A 14,329-nucleotide genomic window follows, 5' to 3' on the forward strand; every position below is an offset into this window, starting at 1 on the left:
GAAGCATATGAACTAGAGGTACAAATGATCGGTTCTTGTTTCCTCCAATCTAAAGTCAAATTCTTGAGTTTGAGAAGTCAAGAAAAGCATAGCATTTCAGAATCAGTCAAATCTATCGAGAAATATGATTTACTGGAGCTCTTTTGGGAAGTACTAATCTTCTCAAATCCAGTACTAGAAGACAGGAAGCAAAAAGTAATGAAAGAAGACAACAGGCATAGAAGAACTCATGAAGCAAATTATTGCTAATAATGGGCATTTCATCACCTCCTCTAAACTCATTTTATTGCCTTTTGTTTGTTTGCTTTTGAGATATTCTTGCAAGAGCATGTTTCTAAGGAGACCTAGGCAATGCTTAATTCAGGGTGTTGTATGGTTTTCAAAATCTAAGAAGCAACAAAACCAGATATAATTTACTCTGCCACAAATTTAGCGTTGATCTTTTAATCCTTACTAATTCGTATTCAGTAAAGGTTTGCTGTGTGTTTATTGCCTATAAAACTACACCTAAGGTATTTGGAAAGGTGCAAAGATGTATAAGAAATGATCTCCTGTCCTCCAGGAGCTAGCAACGTGATGTGGAAAACAGAAACCAGTGAGCAAAACAGAGGAATATCCACAGGGAGTCTGTGACTACTTTACATACTGAAGAAGTTGCAAATTAATATGCAACCAGACATCCAATTTTCTAGCCACCCCTATTCATCTTCCTACCTGCCTGTGGGCTGTGAGCACCCACCAGGGAAAGAGGAGCAACTACATCTGGGCAGTGACCAGATTTGGACCTTTGATTCTTATCCTCCCCTCCAGGGTAGACAGTGGGTTCTTTCCAGGACAATGTGCAATTTGGCCATGGAAGCAAATACAAGAACACAGGACAGGGCCATTTCCACAGTGTAGTGGTCCTCCCTGTCACTGTGCCATGGAGTCTGTGCTTTACTGCCTAAGAGTTTCTGGAAGGGGAGAGACCACAGGACTGGGACATGAGTTCAGGAAAACCTAGTGCCTTAGAGTACAAAGGTCCAGGAGGGACTCTAAGGGGCTTGTTTTTTTTTTTTTTGGAGAGGGAGAAGGTTTATGCTTTGTTTCCCCCATGTCCTGAGCTAGATCAAATGTAAAATATATGGGTACTAGTGGCTAAGTGAGCTGATTAAACGTTTTACAGAAATATAGTAAAAATGTGTCTTATGGAACTTGTCAGCTCACTCTCTCTGAAATTACGAGGTCATTTTACATCGAGAATTAGGTAAATAAAATTCTGAGTCCAAGTATTCAAAGCTTTAATGGGGTGGCAAGTGGGGGGGGAGACAAAAATAGAAAAGAGAATTGAATTTAAGTAACAAGAATGCTTACATCATAAAAACAAACAACCCGATTAATAAATGGGCAGAGGAGCTAAATAGACATTTTTCTAAAGAAGACATACAGATGGGCAATAGACACATGAAAAGATGCTCAACATCACTAATCATCAAGGAAATGAAAATCAAACCCACAATGAGGTATCACCTCACACATGTCAGAATGGTTATTATCAAAGAGACAACAAAGAACAAGTGTTGGCAGGGACGTGGAGAAGAGGAAACCCTCATGCACTGTTGGCAGGAATGTAAATTGGTACAGCCACTTTGAAAAACAGTGTGGAGGTTCCTCAAAAAAGTAAAAATAGAACTACTATGCAATCCAACAATTCCAATTCTGGATATTTTCCTGAAGAAAACAAAAACACATATATGTATGCATATGGCTGATTCACTTTGTTGTACAGCAGAAACTAACACAACATTGTAAAGCAATTATCCAATAGATAAGAGGTACAAACTTCCAGTTATTAAATAAGTCATGGATATGTAATGTAAAGTACAGGGAACATAGTCAATAAGATTTTAAAAGCTTTGTATGGTGGCAGGTGGTAACTAGACTTATTGTGGTGATCATTTTGTAATGTATAAAAATATCGAATCACTATGTTGTACACCTGAAACTAACATAGTATTGTGAGTCATTTATAGTTCAGTTAAAAAAAAGAATGACTACTTTAGTACGTCACTCCTCATTTCAAATATTCACAAGATGTTTGATTACTAGAATACCCTTGAACTAATTCAGTCTTTTATTTTGTTGCAGTACACTTCCCAGGAATTAAAACTTACATAGATCCAGATACATATGAAGACCCATCCCTAGCAGTCCATGAATTTGCAAAGGAGATCGATCCCTCAAGAATACGCATTGAGAGAGTCATTGGGGCAGGTAAACATAAAGTCTACACTTTTGAAGTTACGATTCCTTAATGGTTTTGTAACTGGTTTATCAGCATACTATTTTAAGTCTTAGCAGTTTTAGTCACTGAAAAATTTTTTAAAATGAGAAGTAAAATTATTTTGTATATATGATGTTATTGTTTTAAAAAGTATTGCAAGTGCCCAAATTCAGTTTCCAAACAATGAGAAAATCCATGAAAGTTATTTTTAACATCCTGTAGTCATCCTTTCAGTATTGAGACAAATTACAATGAAACTAGAGTGATTCAGGAATTTATTTTGGAAATGCAACTTCAGGAGTTTGTCATAGGTTATTACAGATTTACTTAAAACCCAACGTCTACAGACATACACTATAATTAGTATTCACAGTGATGACCTTGAGGTCCTGCAAGATCCAGCAGTGTTCTGAGACTCACTGAGTATAAAATTAGGTTCAATATAGTTTTATATCACTTTAATGCAAACTAATAATTTCCGTATGTAGAATATTCAAATACTCAGAACACTATATTATTCAATTATTCTGGATAAATACAAATTTATTATGAACCAGCCCCCAAGAATTTCTTCTGTACATTACTTAGGGCACAGGCCAAGCCAATATAACAAAGAGACCCCAGAATATAAATGTGTTCCTCTTGCAAGTCCTTGACCCAAGGTGAGTAATCCATGCTGGCAGAGGAGCTCTCATGCAAAAGGCCTTGAAAGGACCCAAGTTCCTTCTACTCTTTGCTCTGCCCTCCCCTAGCATGTTATCCTCTGAATGGTCAAAGCTGGTCACCAGCACATCTACCCTTTGGTCTATGAGAAGGAAAAGGAAAGAGTTTGGGCTCTTTGCCTTTGCCTTTAGGACAATCAGCTTTGTCTTTAAGGCAATAACCTGAAATTGCAAACATGTCTATTCACATCTCAATGGTCCAAATGCAATCACGTGGATACACTTAAATGCAAGAGAGTTTGGAAATATAATTTCTGACTGGGCAGCCATGCATGCAGCTAAAAAGGGGAGGGGAATGTGCTACTAAATAGAGAAGGAAGGCTGAATCCTGAAGGGGGGTGTTGTCCTCCTCTAGATGCTGATATCTGTGTAATCCTTTAGAGAGAGAGCAGAACATACCATTCCAGCTGGGTATCATGTCTTTGCAAACACCAGGCTTTCTTCCTTTCAAAACTCTTCTTCACCAGAAAGACTGGCTACATAATTTACAGGGACCAGTGCAAAATGAAAATGTAGAGTTCCTTGTTAAAAAGACTTAAGAATTTCAAGACAGTGACAACAGAGCATTAAACAGCAGAGCACTTCTAAACTCAAGGTGCTGGGTGACTACACCCAAGAAGCTGACTATTTCACAGAGAGCTAGCACTACACTGAGAATTCCAGGAAATTTGGAGAGAGCCCTTCCTTATGTCATTTCACTCCTTATGCACCATGGATCATCTCATCTCCTCCATGGCCTATTTTCCCTCTGAAAGCTGACACAAAGGTCCTATACACTTAAATCTTGATGCTCACAGCCAAAGAGGTTGTCTTATCAGAAAGATTAAGAACCTGGAATGGAACCAGATTCTCTCTTCTCTTCTGATGAACATAAAGCACGTCAATAGGCATTAAAGGCATAATTGAAAAGAGTGATTGCGTTATATCCATTTAGTTTGGGGGTTCTTAAGATAGCAGAGGAATAGAAAAGAGAGGAGATTGAGTAATTCCATTGCACCTTATATTTGGCTTTCTTCCTCTGGCCCCTGAGAAAACAATGGTATGACCTTTCATACTGCATTGTTCCATACTCATGTAGGCACAGAAGAAGTATTTCTTGTTGTAGAGTTTTGTGCATATTTTAAACACCAATGTCTGAAATCTGTTGAGAGAGAAAAATCAAGTGTCTGAGGTGTGCAAAGTGTCAACTGAAAAAGAAACAAAACTACACAATTTAAAAACTGCGAGTTGAGTTCATTCATTGTCTTACTGAGGACTATTCCCTGGGAGACAGCCTCTCAGATAGCTCTGAGAAACTGTTCCAAAGAGGTAAAGGGGGATTTGGCAAGTGGGATACGTACAACCAAGCGCACATCTCACAACTCGGTAGAAGGTTGCAGCTAGTCATAGTCATGAGGAGGAACAGGTATCTTAGTTAATGGTTTTAGTGCTTTTCTAAGTATGGGAAGATACAAGAATCCAGGTTCATAAAAATTTTCTCCAGAAAATATCTAACTAGCTGAAGACTTGTTCTGCCACTTTTCCCAGAACACAGAGTGCCTTCATTCCTGATTTCTGCCCTGAACTCCTTTCAGGGTGTATTAAAGGTCAGTGGCTGCAGTGGCTAATAACTCAGTCCTTATAGAGCTGGATGGCTAGTGCTAGTGACATTCTTTAGTTAGCAAGACAAATAAATTCAGTTTATCTTTAGTGTTTGGGTTTTTTTAACCAAAATATAATTTTATCCTGAAAAAGTATGACAGATATTGCCAAAGCAAACCATAACTATTAAAGAGACTATTTTAATATCACGGCCTCCCTACTCTGTCTAAACTCTAGTATGTCAAAATGGGATTCATTTTTTTTGGCTAAGACAGAAGGTGTATAGGTGTATAGGATTAACATCAGTGTCCCTTTTATAATTATTCATCTTTGATTATTTCAAACAATATGCTAAGTGATCATTTACTATCTTCAGAAAAATCATAAAAATAAAAATGCTTTATGAGAAAAAGCTATTGTAATATAACTTCCCTCTTTGTGCCCCTGGCCTGTACTACTCTATTGTTACTTAACCCCATTAGGTCATGTTCCTAAAGCTCAGCAGCAGTGTGAAAAAAACATTGTTCAGTCAAACGAAGGAATTAATAGAGTTTTCTAACATCCATGACATTGTAAGGGAGGAAAAACTTTCCGCTACCCTTCTAGGGTCTTTTGGCTGGTCTGTTAATTAAATTGGCGTAAGACATTAACAGGAGGAAAAAATCTAATTATATACTACAGGAGCCCCAAAAAGACAATGAGAGGCTCTCACTGACAGGCAGGCAACTGAAGCTTATATGCCATTTTGAGCCGAGAAGAAGCGGGTGGGCTTTGGTGTTTCAGAAGGAAGGAAGACAATTCATAGGAGGATAGGAAGAGCAAATGTTTGGTAAACAAATGTTTGCCAAGCCTTACAGAGACAATGGGGCACAGACGAATTTGATCTCAAGGCCCTGCCTCCTGCCCCCTGCAAGCTTAGGCACCTAGCTCTTAGTCTTTGTAATTATCTTTGATGTTAGCTCTCTTCCTGGACCAGACCCTCTATCTAAGTGGTTTTAGGCAGTTAAGATGGTGGTATAAAGCTCTCCTTGCATCTGTTGGGCCTCGATTATCTACATTTCAAAATACTCCTCGTGCCAAAGTGGCACCTTCTGGGGCAGCCCACCCTGAACCTCATCAACATAACTGCACAACTGTTTACTTGCCCAACTTTTTACTGTCAATACTTTCCTCTGGTTGCATCATATTCTTTACTTTTTCCCCACCCATTTGATTGTTTCTTCTCAAATTCCATTTCTTTATCATCTGTGTGCATTAGATATTCCTGTTCCCCTTGGAAGTGTAAATTAAAGGACTTAAGGGGAAATGTGGATGCTGTACAGAGGGGGAGTGTTGTGGGGAAGATGGGAAAGAGAGGCAAGATATCAAGTCTTGATAATTGTCAGATGAAAGATATCAGGTCCCATTAAGGCACTGAGAGTAGCGATAGAGAAGGATGCTTAGATTCACAATTCATTGCTGAGGAAAGATCTGCAAGGCCTCCATGTTTTTTGGCAAAGAAATAGTCAAGAATGCTTTCCAGGTTTCCAGTTGGGAGAAATATAATATAATCATTATTTCTTAAGTGTGTTATTAAAAAATGAACCCCAAAATAGTCACATTAAAAGAAAGAAACGAGCATGGAAAATGATATCACACCTAACCTATGACATTTCTTAACATGTCCACTGAAAAATGTTTATTAGATGACTAATATCTACTTATAAAAAGGCACTGAGCTAGTTAGTTTTTCATATTAAGTCACTATGCTTATCAAAGACCGATGTATTCAACCTGTCTTCCACAACCTTTGTCCTGGGATTTTCAACTTTATAACCATCCAAATATTATGTGACAAATCCTTGGAAAATTTAATTTATCCAATATCTAGGCTGTATGTGTATTCTTAAATTATATATGCTATCTTTCAGTGTAAATTTTACTATTTTTTAAAATGTGTTTTCTAGGACTTTTTTCTTTTGTATATCACTATTATGTTTAATAGTGGCAGTTTATCTTTCTTAGTTCATCAATACAGGCCTGAATTTCCATGAAAATGCACATTTCCCTTTAAATGAAGTGAGTAGCTCTGTTGCATAGGAGACGATAAAGATCATCTATCTCCTTTGACTTTTTGCATGATAAATTGAAATACTGTGGCCAGAGGAAAACAGAAACAGTAAAACAGAAATTCCCAGGCTAAGAGAGCCAAATCAGATTAGGGTAGAATCATTATTTTACACATACTTTGAGAGATAATGAGAAAACTAGTAAATTAAATTTTAATCATGGGCTGAAAAAGGTCATTGGAAGGCTATTTCTTGTTCAGGGTAGTACTGAACCTAAACCATTCTATGAAAAACTTGCAGAGTATCTAAAATTTTGAAACATTATTCCACTGAAAAAAATCGTTCTTATGTCTCTTAAGCCCATAGGGCACCCTTCTTATATTTGACCTTCCCTTTTTCCCTAGTCTCAACGGAAATGCATAATATCTCCCCATCATTCATATTTCTGTCCCTTTATCTATACAAAACTCATTACCACCTCCAATATCAGCCTTGTCTTCTCCTGGCTTACTGTCACCATTATTTTTTCTCTTCCTTGAAAAGTCAGGAACTTTTAGCTGTTGGTTTCTCAGCAATCATCTGCAGGGAAAAGAAAGTCAAAAGGACAACAAAAAGGATATAAAAAGTGAATGTCAAATCAGTGATTTATTCAGCCTAATATTTGATTCCCTTATTGCCTTTCCCATTTGAGGTCATAGTTGCACATGATAATGCGCAAAGCAAAATGCTTGCTTTATGTGTCTTTCTTAATTCCTCTGCCATCCCTCAGCCAACCTCTTCTCTGTAGTTTAGAATCTATTAATTTTAGTTATCTTAAACTTTCGCATCCCTTTATTATTTTTGTTCCTCTTCTCCAGGTATAGTATAATTTTTTGCAACATGACAATGAGAAACGTAGGCAGTATTCCAGATGCGGTTGCACAATTTACTTTTACAAAGAGTAACTTGAATTTATGGCTCATTTCCTTTATCTTTAGATGAGATGATCTTATCAGATACAAATTTTGTCCTTGTCTTTCAACTTAAAGGATTTATGGTAGAGGTCAGATTCATTTTCTTTTCTAGGAAACTCCTTTGTCCAACCAATAGACTGAAAGTAGGATCAACAACAGATTCTGGCAAGATCTTTGTACTTTTTACTCAAGAATTCCATAGCTTTCTAAATCAAATGATGTAATGAAAGATGGGCTTTACCCTGTCGACAAAAAATTAAATCAGTCAATCTAACAAAGAAATGGAAAATTTTATTCGAGCCAAATTTGAGGATTTTAACCTGGGAAGAGCATCTCAGAAAGCTCTGAGAACTGTTCCACCTGATAGAAGTCAAAGCACAGTTATATAAGTTTTCTGAGACAGATGGCTGTAGATCAAATTACTTATTATTGAGAAGTTTACATAATCCAGATCTAAGCATCATCATGGTGGGTCATGTGACCCCTTACAAGATCAAGAAGTAATGTTATCTTTTAAGGAGCTGTCTTGTTGATGCTAGGTGAATGTTGCTGTTTATGGTTGAGCAGGTATTTCTGCCCATGAGGGAGGTCTGGACGATAATGCAGATACACAATGCACAGTGGTGGGAGAATGGAGGCCAGAAGGCAGAGAAGAATTTTTGTCTAAATTTTTCTTGTTTTACCATAAAATATGAATTTTATTTCACAGTCCGTTCTCCCTGGACATTATGATATGAATTAAAAACACAGAGACTGAAGGCACACCGATGCAGACTTGAAGCACAGCTTTGCTACTAATTCACTCAGTGACCTTCTGCAATTTACTGGTCTTTCGGAAATTTGCTTTATCTATAAAATAGATTCATAATAATAATAGTTATTTTGCAGGATTCATGTAAGAGTTAGAGATGACACATATTGAGGACCTGTGATGCTATAGACACTCAGTAAAAAGGTGGAAACGACTATTAGGTTAAAAAGAGATATAGCTTTTATATTCAGTTAATATGGATAGAAGAATGACACTCTGTGCCCAACTCTCAACATATTTTATGGTGTAAGATATTAAAATATTGCATATTGATGAAAAATTCAAAAGCTAATGGCTTAGGTAACTGGAATGATACCTATGATTTTCAGAGTTCGTTGAAAATTAGTAATTAAAAATGAAGTTTCATTTTTGTCAGTACAGGAAGAACTATGCCCATCTCAACAAATGCTTTTCTTTTTTCTTTTTGTTTTTAATTAAAGAAACTCAAAACTTAATTTTTCCTACATCTTGTGAGATTATAATGATCATATATGTGTTTATTTTTTATTTAAACAAGCCATACAATGAAATAAGTTTAACAAAAGAAATTTATTTCAATATCTTAATGTAAAATCGTTGTAAATAAGTCATCAATTTATTCCTAGCACATCTAAGAACTTAGGTTAATTTATCAATTTTAATAGACTTTAACTTTATTTTACTTACATTTCAACACTACCTCTTATTTTGGGGGGCCATTTAGTGTACATTTGCTATCTCACATATACATTTCTCAATCTTACAAGTTGCCTCATCATAGTAGTTGTTTGAGAAATACTTGTTAAATAAATAAACAAATGAATAAATAAATGAATGACTGTAAGGACATAGAATTATTTCCAAATAATTATTGTAAATGACTATGTCTATCTGGTTATCAACAAAAATCCTAATATGGAATTTAAAGTACAACACAATATAATATAAAATCGAATGCATATTATATACAAAGTATATAAAAATGAGACAAAAGAACAAATTTATAGAGGACAATTGTGAATTATAATAGTTGAAATACTTTATAGTAATAATTTACTTGATGAATTAGACCAAAATTATAGAACTTATTATAGTCTTTGCATTCACATAGTGAAATACAAAATCTTACAGAAAAGATTACACTGAGATTTTATTTTGTACTGCATTTGTATAACAGATGAGGTAATTTTGAAAAATTTTTATAACTTACAAGGGACTGATTAATTTTCAAACTTTTTTCCCCTTTGGCTTTTTCTTCTAATTTGTATATTGTTAAAATATTTGATGAAATGAAGGAAACTTGGCACCTATTTTCAAAAAATACTCCAAGGAGATAGGGGAAGACTGGATACATCTTATATACAAAGAAAAAATTAAAATAATGATACATTCTCTTAAGGCTAAGAGCCAAAATAGAAAAAAGAAGACCCACACATCAACAGCAACAGTTTTTATCCCTTATCATAGTATATTAGTTATCTCTTGCTACATGACAAATTGCCCTAAAACTTAAAGCAAGAGCATTTACTATCTCAGTTTCTATGGGTCAGGAATTCAGTCATGGCTTAGCTTCTGCAAGGTTGTTCATAAGGTTGCAATCAAGGTGTCAGCTAGGGCTGTGGTCTCATCTGAAGGCTCAAATAGTCAAGGATACACTTCCAACCTTATTTATATGGCTTCTATCAAGGTACAGTTTGAGAGTTGTTGCAATAAAGGCCTTAATTCCTCATTGCCAGTTGGCTGGAGAACACTCTCAGATTCCTGCCATGTGGACCTCTCCAACATGGTAGCTTAGTTCATTAAACCCATAAAGAGAGTCTGCTAGCAAGATGGAAATCACAATCTATTGTAACCGAATCATGGAAGTGACATCACATCACTTTGCCTTATTGCATTGGCTATAAATATGATACTAGGTCTAGGCTACAGTGGGAATCGCACAAGGGCATGAATACCAGGATGCAGGGATCATTGCAGGCCATCTTTGAAGTCCACCTATCTCATATAGTAAACTTCCAAACTTGAAGTTCATTTGGAGTTTTAAGTTTAATACAAATGTATTAAAGATGGCAGACTCATTAAAAATACATTTGGGGGATAAGTTCATATAAAAATTGGATACAGTTGTAAATTTCTCTCTTGTAAAGAAGTAAAAGGTTGTTTATGTTCTACAATTATTTAATAGTGCCACACACTCAATAATGCTGCCTGAGAGACCATGTGTGTTCTTACATTGGTGAACAGAAAGATGTGAATTATATGATTATATGATTTGCTTATGCCACACTGTAGTTCTTCTAGCATAAGGTAATTAGTTGATTGTTCCCGTAGTGATACTTGTGTTCTCAGTCTAATTGTCTGTGTATTTAACTAAAGGCTTTTGTCTTTGTAGCCTGTCCAGGTTATTTATTGCTATGTTACAACCCATCCTCAAACTAAATGGCTTCAAATAATAATTGTTTCATTTATTCATGATTCTATGGCTGAACAGTCTGGGCTGGGCTCAGGTGGAGCTGGGGGTTTTGTCTTTTGGTCTCACGTGAGGTCACTCCCATAATGGTGGCTCAACTGAACATGTTGTTGTCAGGTGGTTGGTCTAGGGGGTTCTAAGCAGGGATGATTCATCTCTGTTCCATATGGCTTCACCTCCACCCACAGGCTAGACATCTCAAGGTAGTGTTTCAAGCAGATGAGAAAAAGAGTTGTAAGACCTCTTTAGACCTTGGCTCTGAACTCCTACAACATAATTCTGACACTATATCTTGGTCAAAGTGAGTCACAAGGCCAGCCCAAATGTAACAAAGTGAAGAAACAGATTCTACCTCTTGATGAGAAGAGCAACAAAGTCACATTGCGAAGGGGCATGCATACAGAGTTGGGAGGAATTTGTAGTCATGTTTTACAATCCACCATATAGCTGATGGTTTAAAAAATATCATTATTTTTCAAGCCTAGTTTGAATAACATATTACGAGTTTATTTACTATTTTGTCTCCCAAGACCATTTTTGCTTTGCACTCCTAATGAATGATATTCATGTTTTCCTTATTTAGCAACTATGAGTAGGTACTATGAGGTTTACTAAAATGAATAAAAAAGGAACTCAGGCTCAAGAGGGAAGCTAAGGAAAGTCTAGTATATAAGGTAGAAAGGAGACAGAAAGGACAAATAGAAAGAAGCAGCATCTTAAGTGAGCAAAAGATACATATAAATCACTACTGAAATTCAAAGAATCTGGAGATAACTGCAAACTAGTCAATCAGATTGCATAAGGGAGATGGCATTTGAAAGAGAAGGAATGCCAAAATGAAGAAAATGCAGTTTAGACAGGGGGAGAGAGAAGTGATAGAATAAGAGGTGTGGAGATTGTGAAGAGCAATTTTGGGCAATTTCAAGAGATTTTAGAGTTGGGTGACACTCGCTCTTTATTATACCTAATTTCTCTTCAAAGCCTAGGATTTTCCTTTTTCTTGAAGCAAATACAACTCTAGTCCTGCTTCTTAGCTATTAGTAATGGTTAGTGCCTTTTCAGTTTTAGTTTTTAATGACTTAGAAAGTGTAAAATGATTAAAGAAAAGAGGAATGTTTTTTGCTTTTATCGGGCAACTAATAAAAAGAAAATACCTTTCTATTTCATAATTGTTGTGAGAAGCAGATGAGATAAAGTAGAGTCTAATTAACCATCCACCCTTTATCAGAACACTGCCAGTGAAAATGTTCACTACCTCACCAGGAAGACTATTCCCTTCCTTAGGAGCAGTTCCAATAACTCGAGAATCTTTGTAACAGTATGCTTCCTTATAGCCCTGTATATAATCTTAAAACACTACACGCTGGTACTGGTTCTGCAAAATTGAACTTATACAAAGTAAACCTAAGCCTTCTTCCGCACTACTCCATGACCCTTCAAATATTTGAAGACAACATGTGAACCTCATAAATCTTTCCTTTCTTGCCTAAATTGTCTAAACCTTTCAAACATTTCCATCTGACATGCTTTCTGGATACTTCATCATTCTCATAACCTTCCTCTGGAGAACTAGAGTTTTTCTCTAAATCTTTTCAGAATTGAGCTCAATATTCCAAATATTTTCCAATCAATGCAGAAACCAGGGTAGCACCATTCCTTCTAGGCCTCAATTAATGCAGCCTAAGTTTGCATTTGCTTTTTGAAGAGTTGCCACACACTGATGGCATAGGGACAGTTTACTACCAGCTTATCCCCAGTGATCTTTCTCAAATGAGTTGCTTTTAAGCCAGGCCTATTTCTATACTTGTTCAATTGACTTTAAGATGCTGGGTTATATTTTATTTATATGGCCACAATGTATATCTATATAAACCATATATATTGTCTATCTATCCAAACTTACATGTTTTCTCATAGTTCCACTTTATAAATATTCCTATTAAATTTCATCAGGTTTATACAGCTGAATTTTCCTAAACTATCCAGGTCGTTCTCCATCTCAATTAGATTAGGCAGTACAATTATCGTCCTTTCCAGTGTCATCCCTGAGTTTTTCTGCCTTACAATTTAGCTGTGTGTCTTTATAATAAGTAAGCTCAGAGCTCCCTGTGCTGCAGTTATTTAGTACACTTTCTAATTTTTTTCTTTTTAAGGATAATTGTGTTTGCATTGTTGGAATTCTTTATTTTATAGATACCTATCCCTCACTCTTTATAGAATCTCTGAACATGAATTTGTACTCAATCTGTAGACAATTTTTTAAACTGCCACCCTGAAGTTTAACATCTACAATTATGGACAAGGTTTTTTCCTAGGCTGTTAGGTATCTTAAAATTAAAATGATCAGTTTCTCCCAAGTTCACACTTCAAAGGGCTTTATTCAGAACTAAATCAAAGTAACAGTTCCTGATACAGGAATTTATGATCATTTTTAGCCCCTCATTTATTGCTTTCATGGTGGAATAAATAAACACAGGATAGGAAGGTGTGTTATGTAACGATTGTTTAGAACTTGAAGCATATGGGCTTTCCATGTAGTCTAATGAAGTTCTTTATTTAAATGGAAACCTCTGATACTCTGTTCCTGCCAGAATCTATCATGTTTTCCTCCTTTGCTTCATCCTATCAGGAAAGGTAGTCTCTCTTTGATATTAATAATAAGCAAGAGTTACTAAAGTTTATAAGCTTGAGTCAGGTTTTACTTGTCATCTCTCTCACTCCTCACAATGCTAAAAATCACAAGAGTTACATATGCCCATTTTACAAACAAGGAAATTAAGACTTAGATTAAATTATTTGGTCAAAATGAACCAGCTTATACATAATAAGCCATATTCAGCCACAGAGTACTCTGGTTTCAAGCCCATGCTCTTATTAACTACTACTTTATTACAGATAACTTTTTTTTTTACCATCTTTATTGGAGTATAGTTGCTTTATAATGGTGTGTTAGTTTCTGCTTTATAACAAAGTGAATCAGCTATACATATACATATATCCCCATATCTCCTCCCTCTTGCATCTCCCTCCCACCCTCCTTATCCCACCTCTCTAGGTGGTCACAAAGCACCCAGATGATCTCCCTGTGCTATGCAGCTGCTTCCCACTAGCTATCAGTTTTACATTTGGTAGTGTATATATGTCCATGCCACGCTCTTACTTGGTCCCAGCTTACCCTTCCCCTCCCCCTGTCCTCAAGTCCATTCTCTACATCTGTGTCTTTATTCCTGTCCTGCCCCTACGTTCTTCAGAACCATTTTTTTTTCTTTTTCTTAGACTCCATATAATGTGTTAGTATACGGCATTTGTTTTTCTTTTGCTGACTTACTTCACTCTGTAAGACAGACTCTAGGTCCATCCACCTCACTACAAATAACTCAATTTTGTTTCTTTTTATGGCTGAGTAGTATTCCATTGAATATATGCACCACATCTTTATCCATTCACCTGTCAATGGACATGTAGGTTGCTTCCATGTCCTGGCTATTGTAAATAGAGCTGC

At 36.1% G+C, this 14,329-nt stretch overlaps 1 protein-coding gene across 2 annotated transcripts in view; it reads left to right on the plus strand.

Annotated features, from left to right (window-relative positions):
* EPHA6 (EPH receptor A6) overlaps positions 1-14,329 on the plus strand; it is an 852,855-nt gene that overhangs the window by 577,229 nt on the left and 261,297 nt on the right. For both annotated transcript variants that reach the window (XM_029214367.1, XM_029214368.1), the window contains one exon: positions 2,128-2,253. In XM_029214367.1, coding sequence (XP_029070200.1) covers positions 2,128-2,253 — 126 coding nt within the window. The remainder of the gene's footprint in view (positions 1-2,127; positions 2,254-14,329) is intronic.

This window comes from Monodon monoceros, unplaced genomic scaffold (genome assembly GCF_005190385.1).
Source record: "Monodon monoceros isolate NGI ecotype Baffin Bay Population unplaced genomic scaffold, NGI_Narwhal_1 Super_Scaffold_11, whole genome shotgun sequence".
Taxonomy (NCBI): Eukaryota; Metazoa; Chordata; class Mammalia; order Artiodactyla; family Monodontidae; genus Monodon; species Monodon monoceros.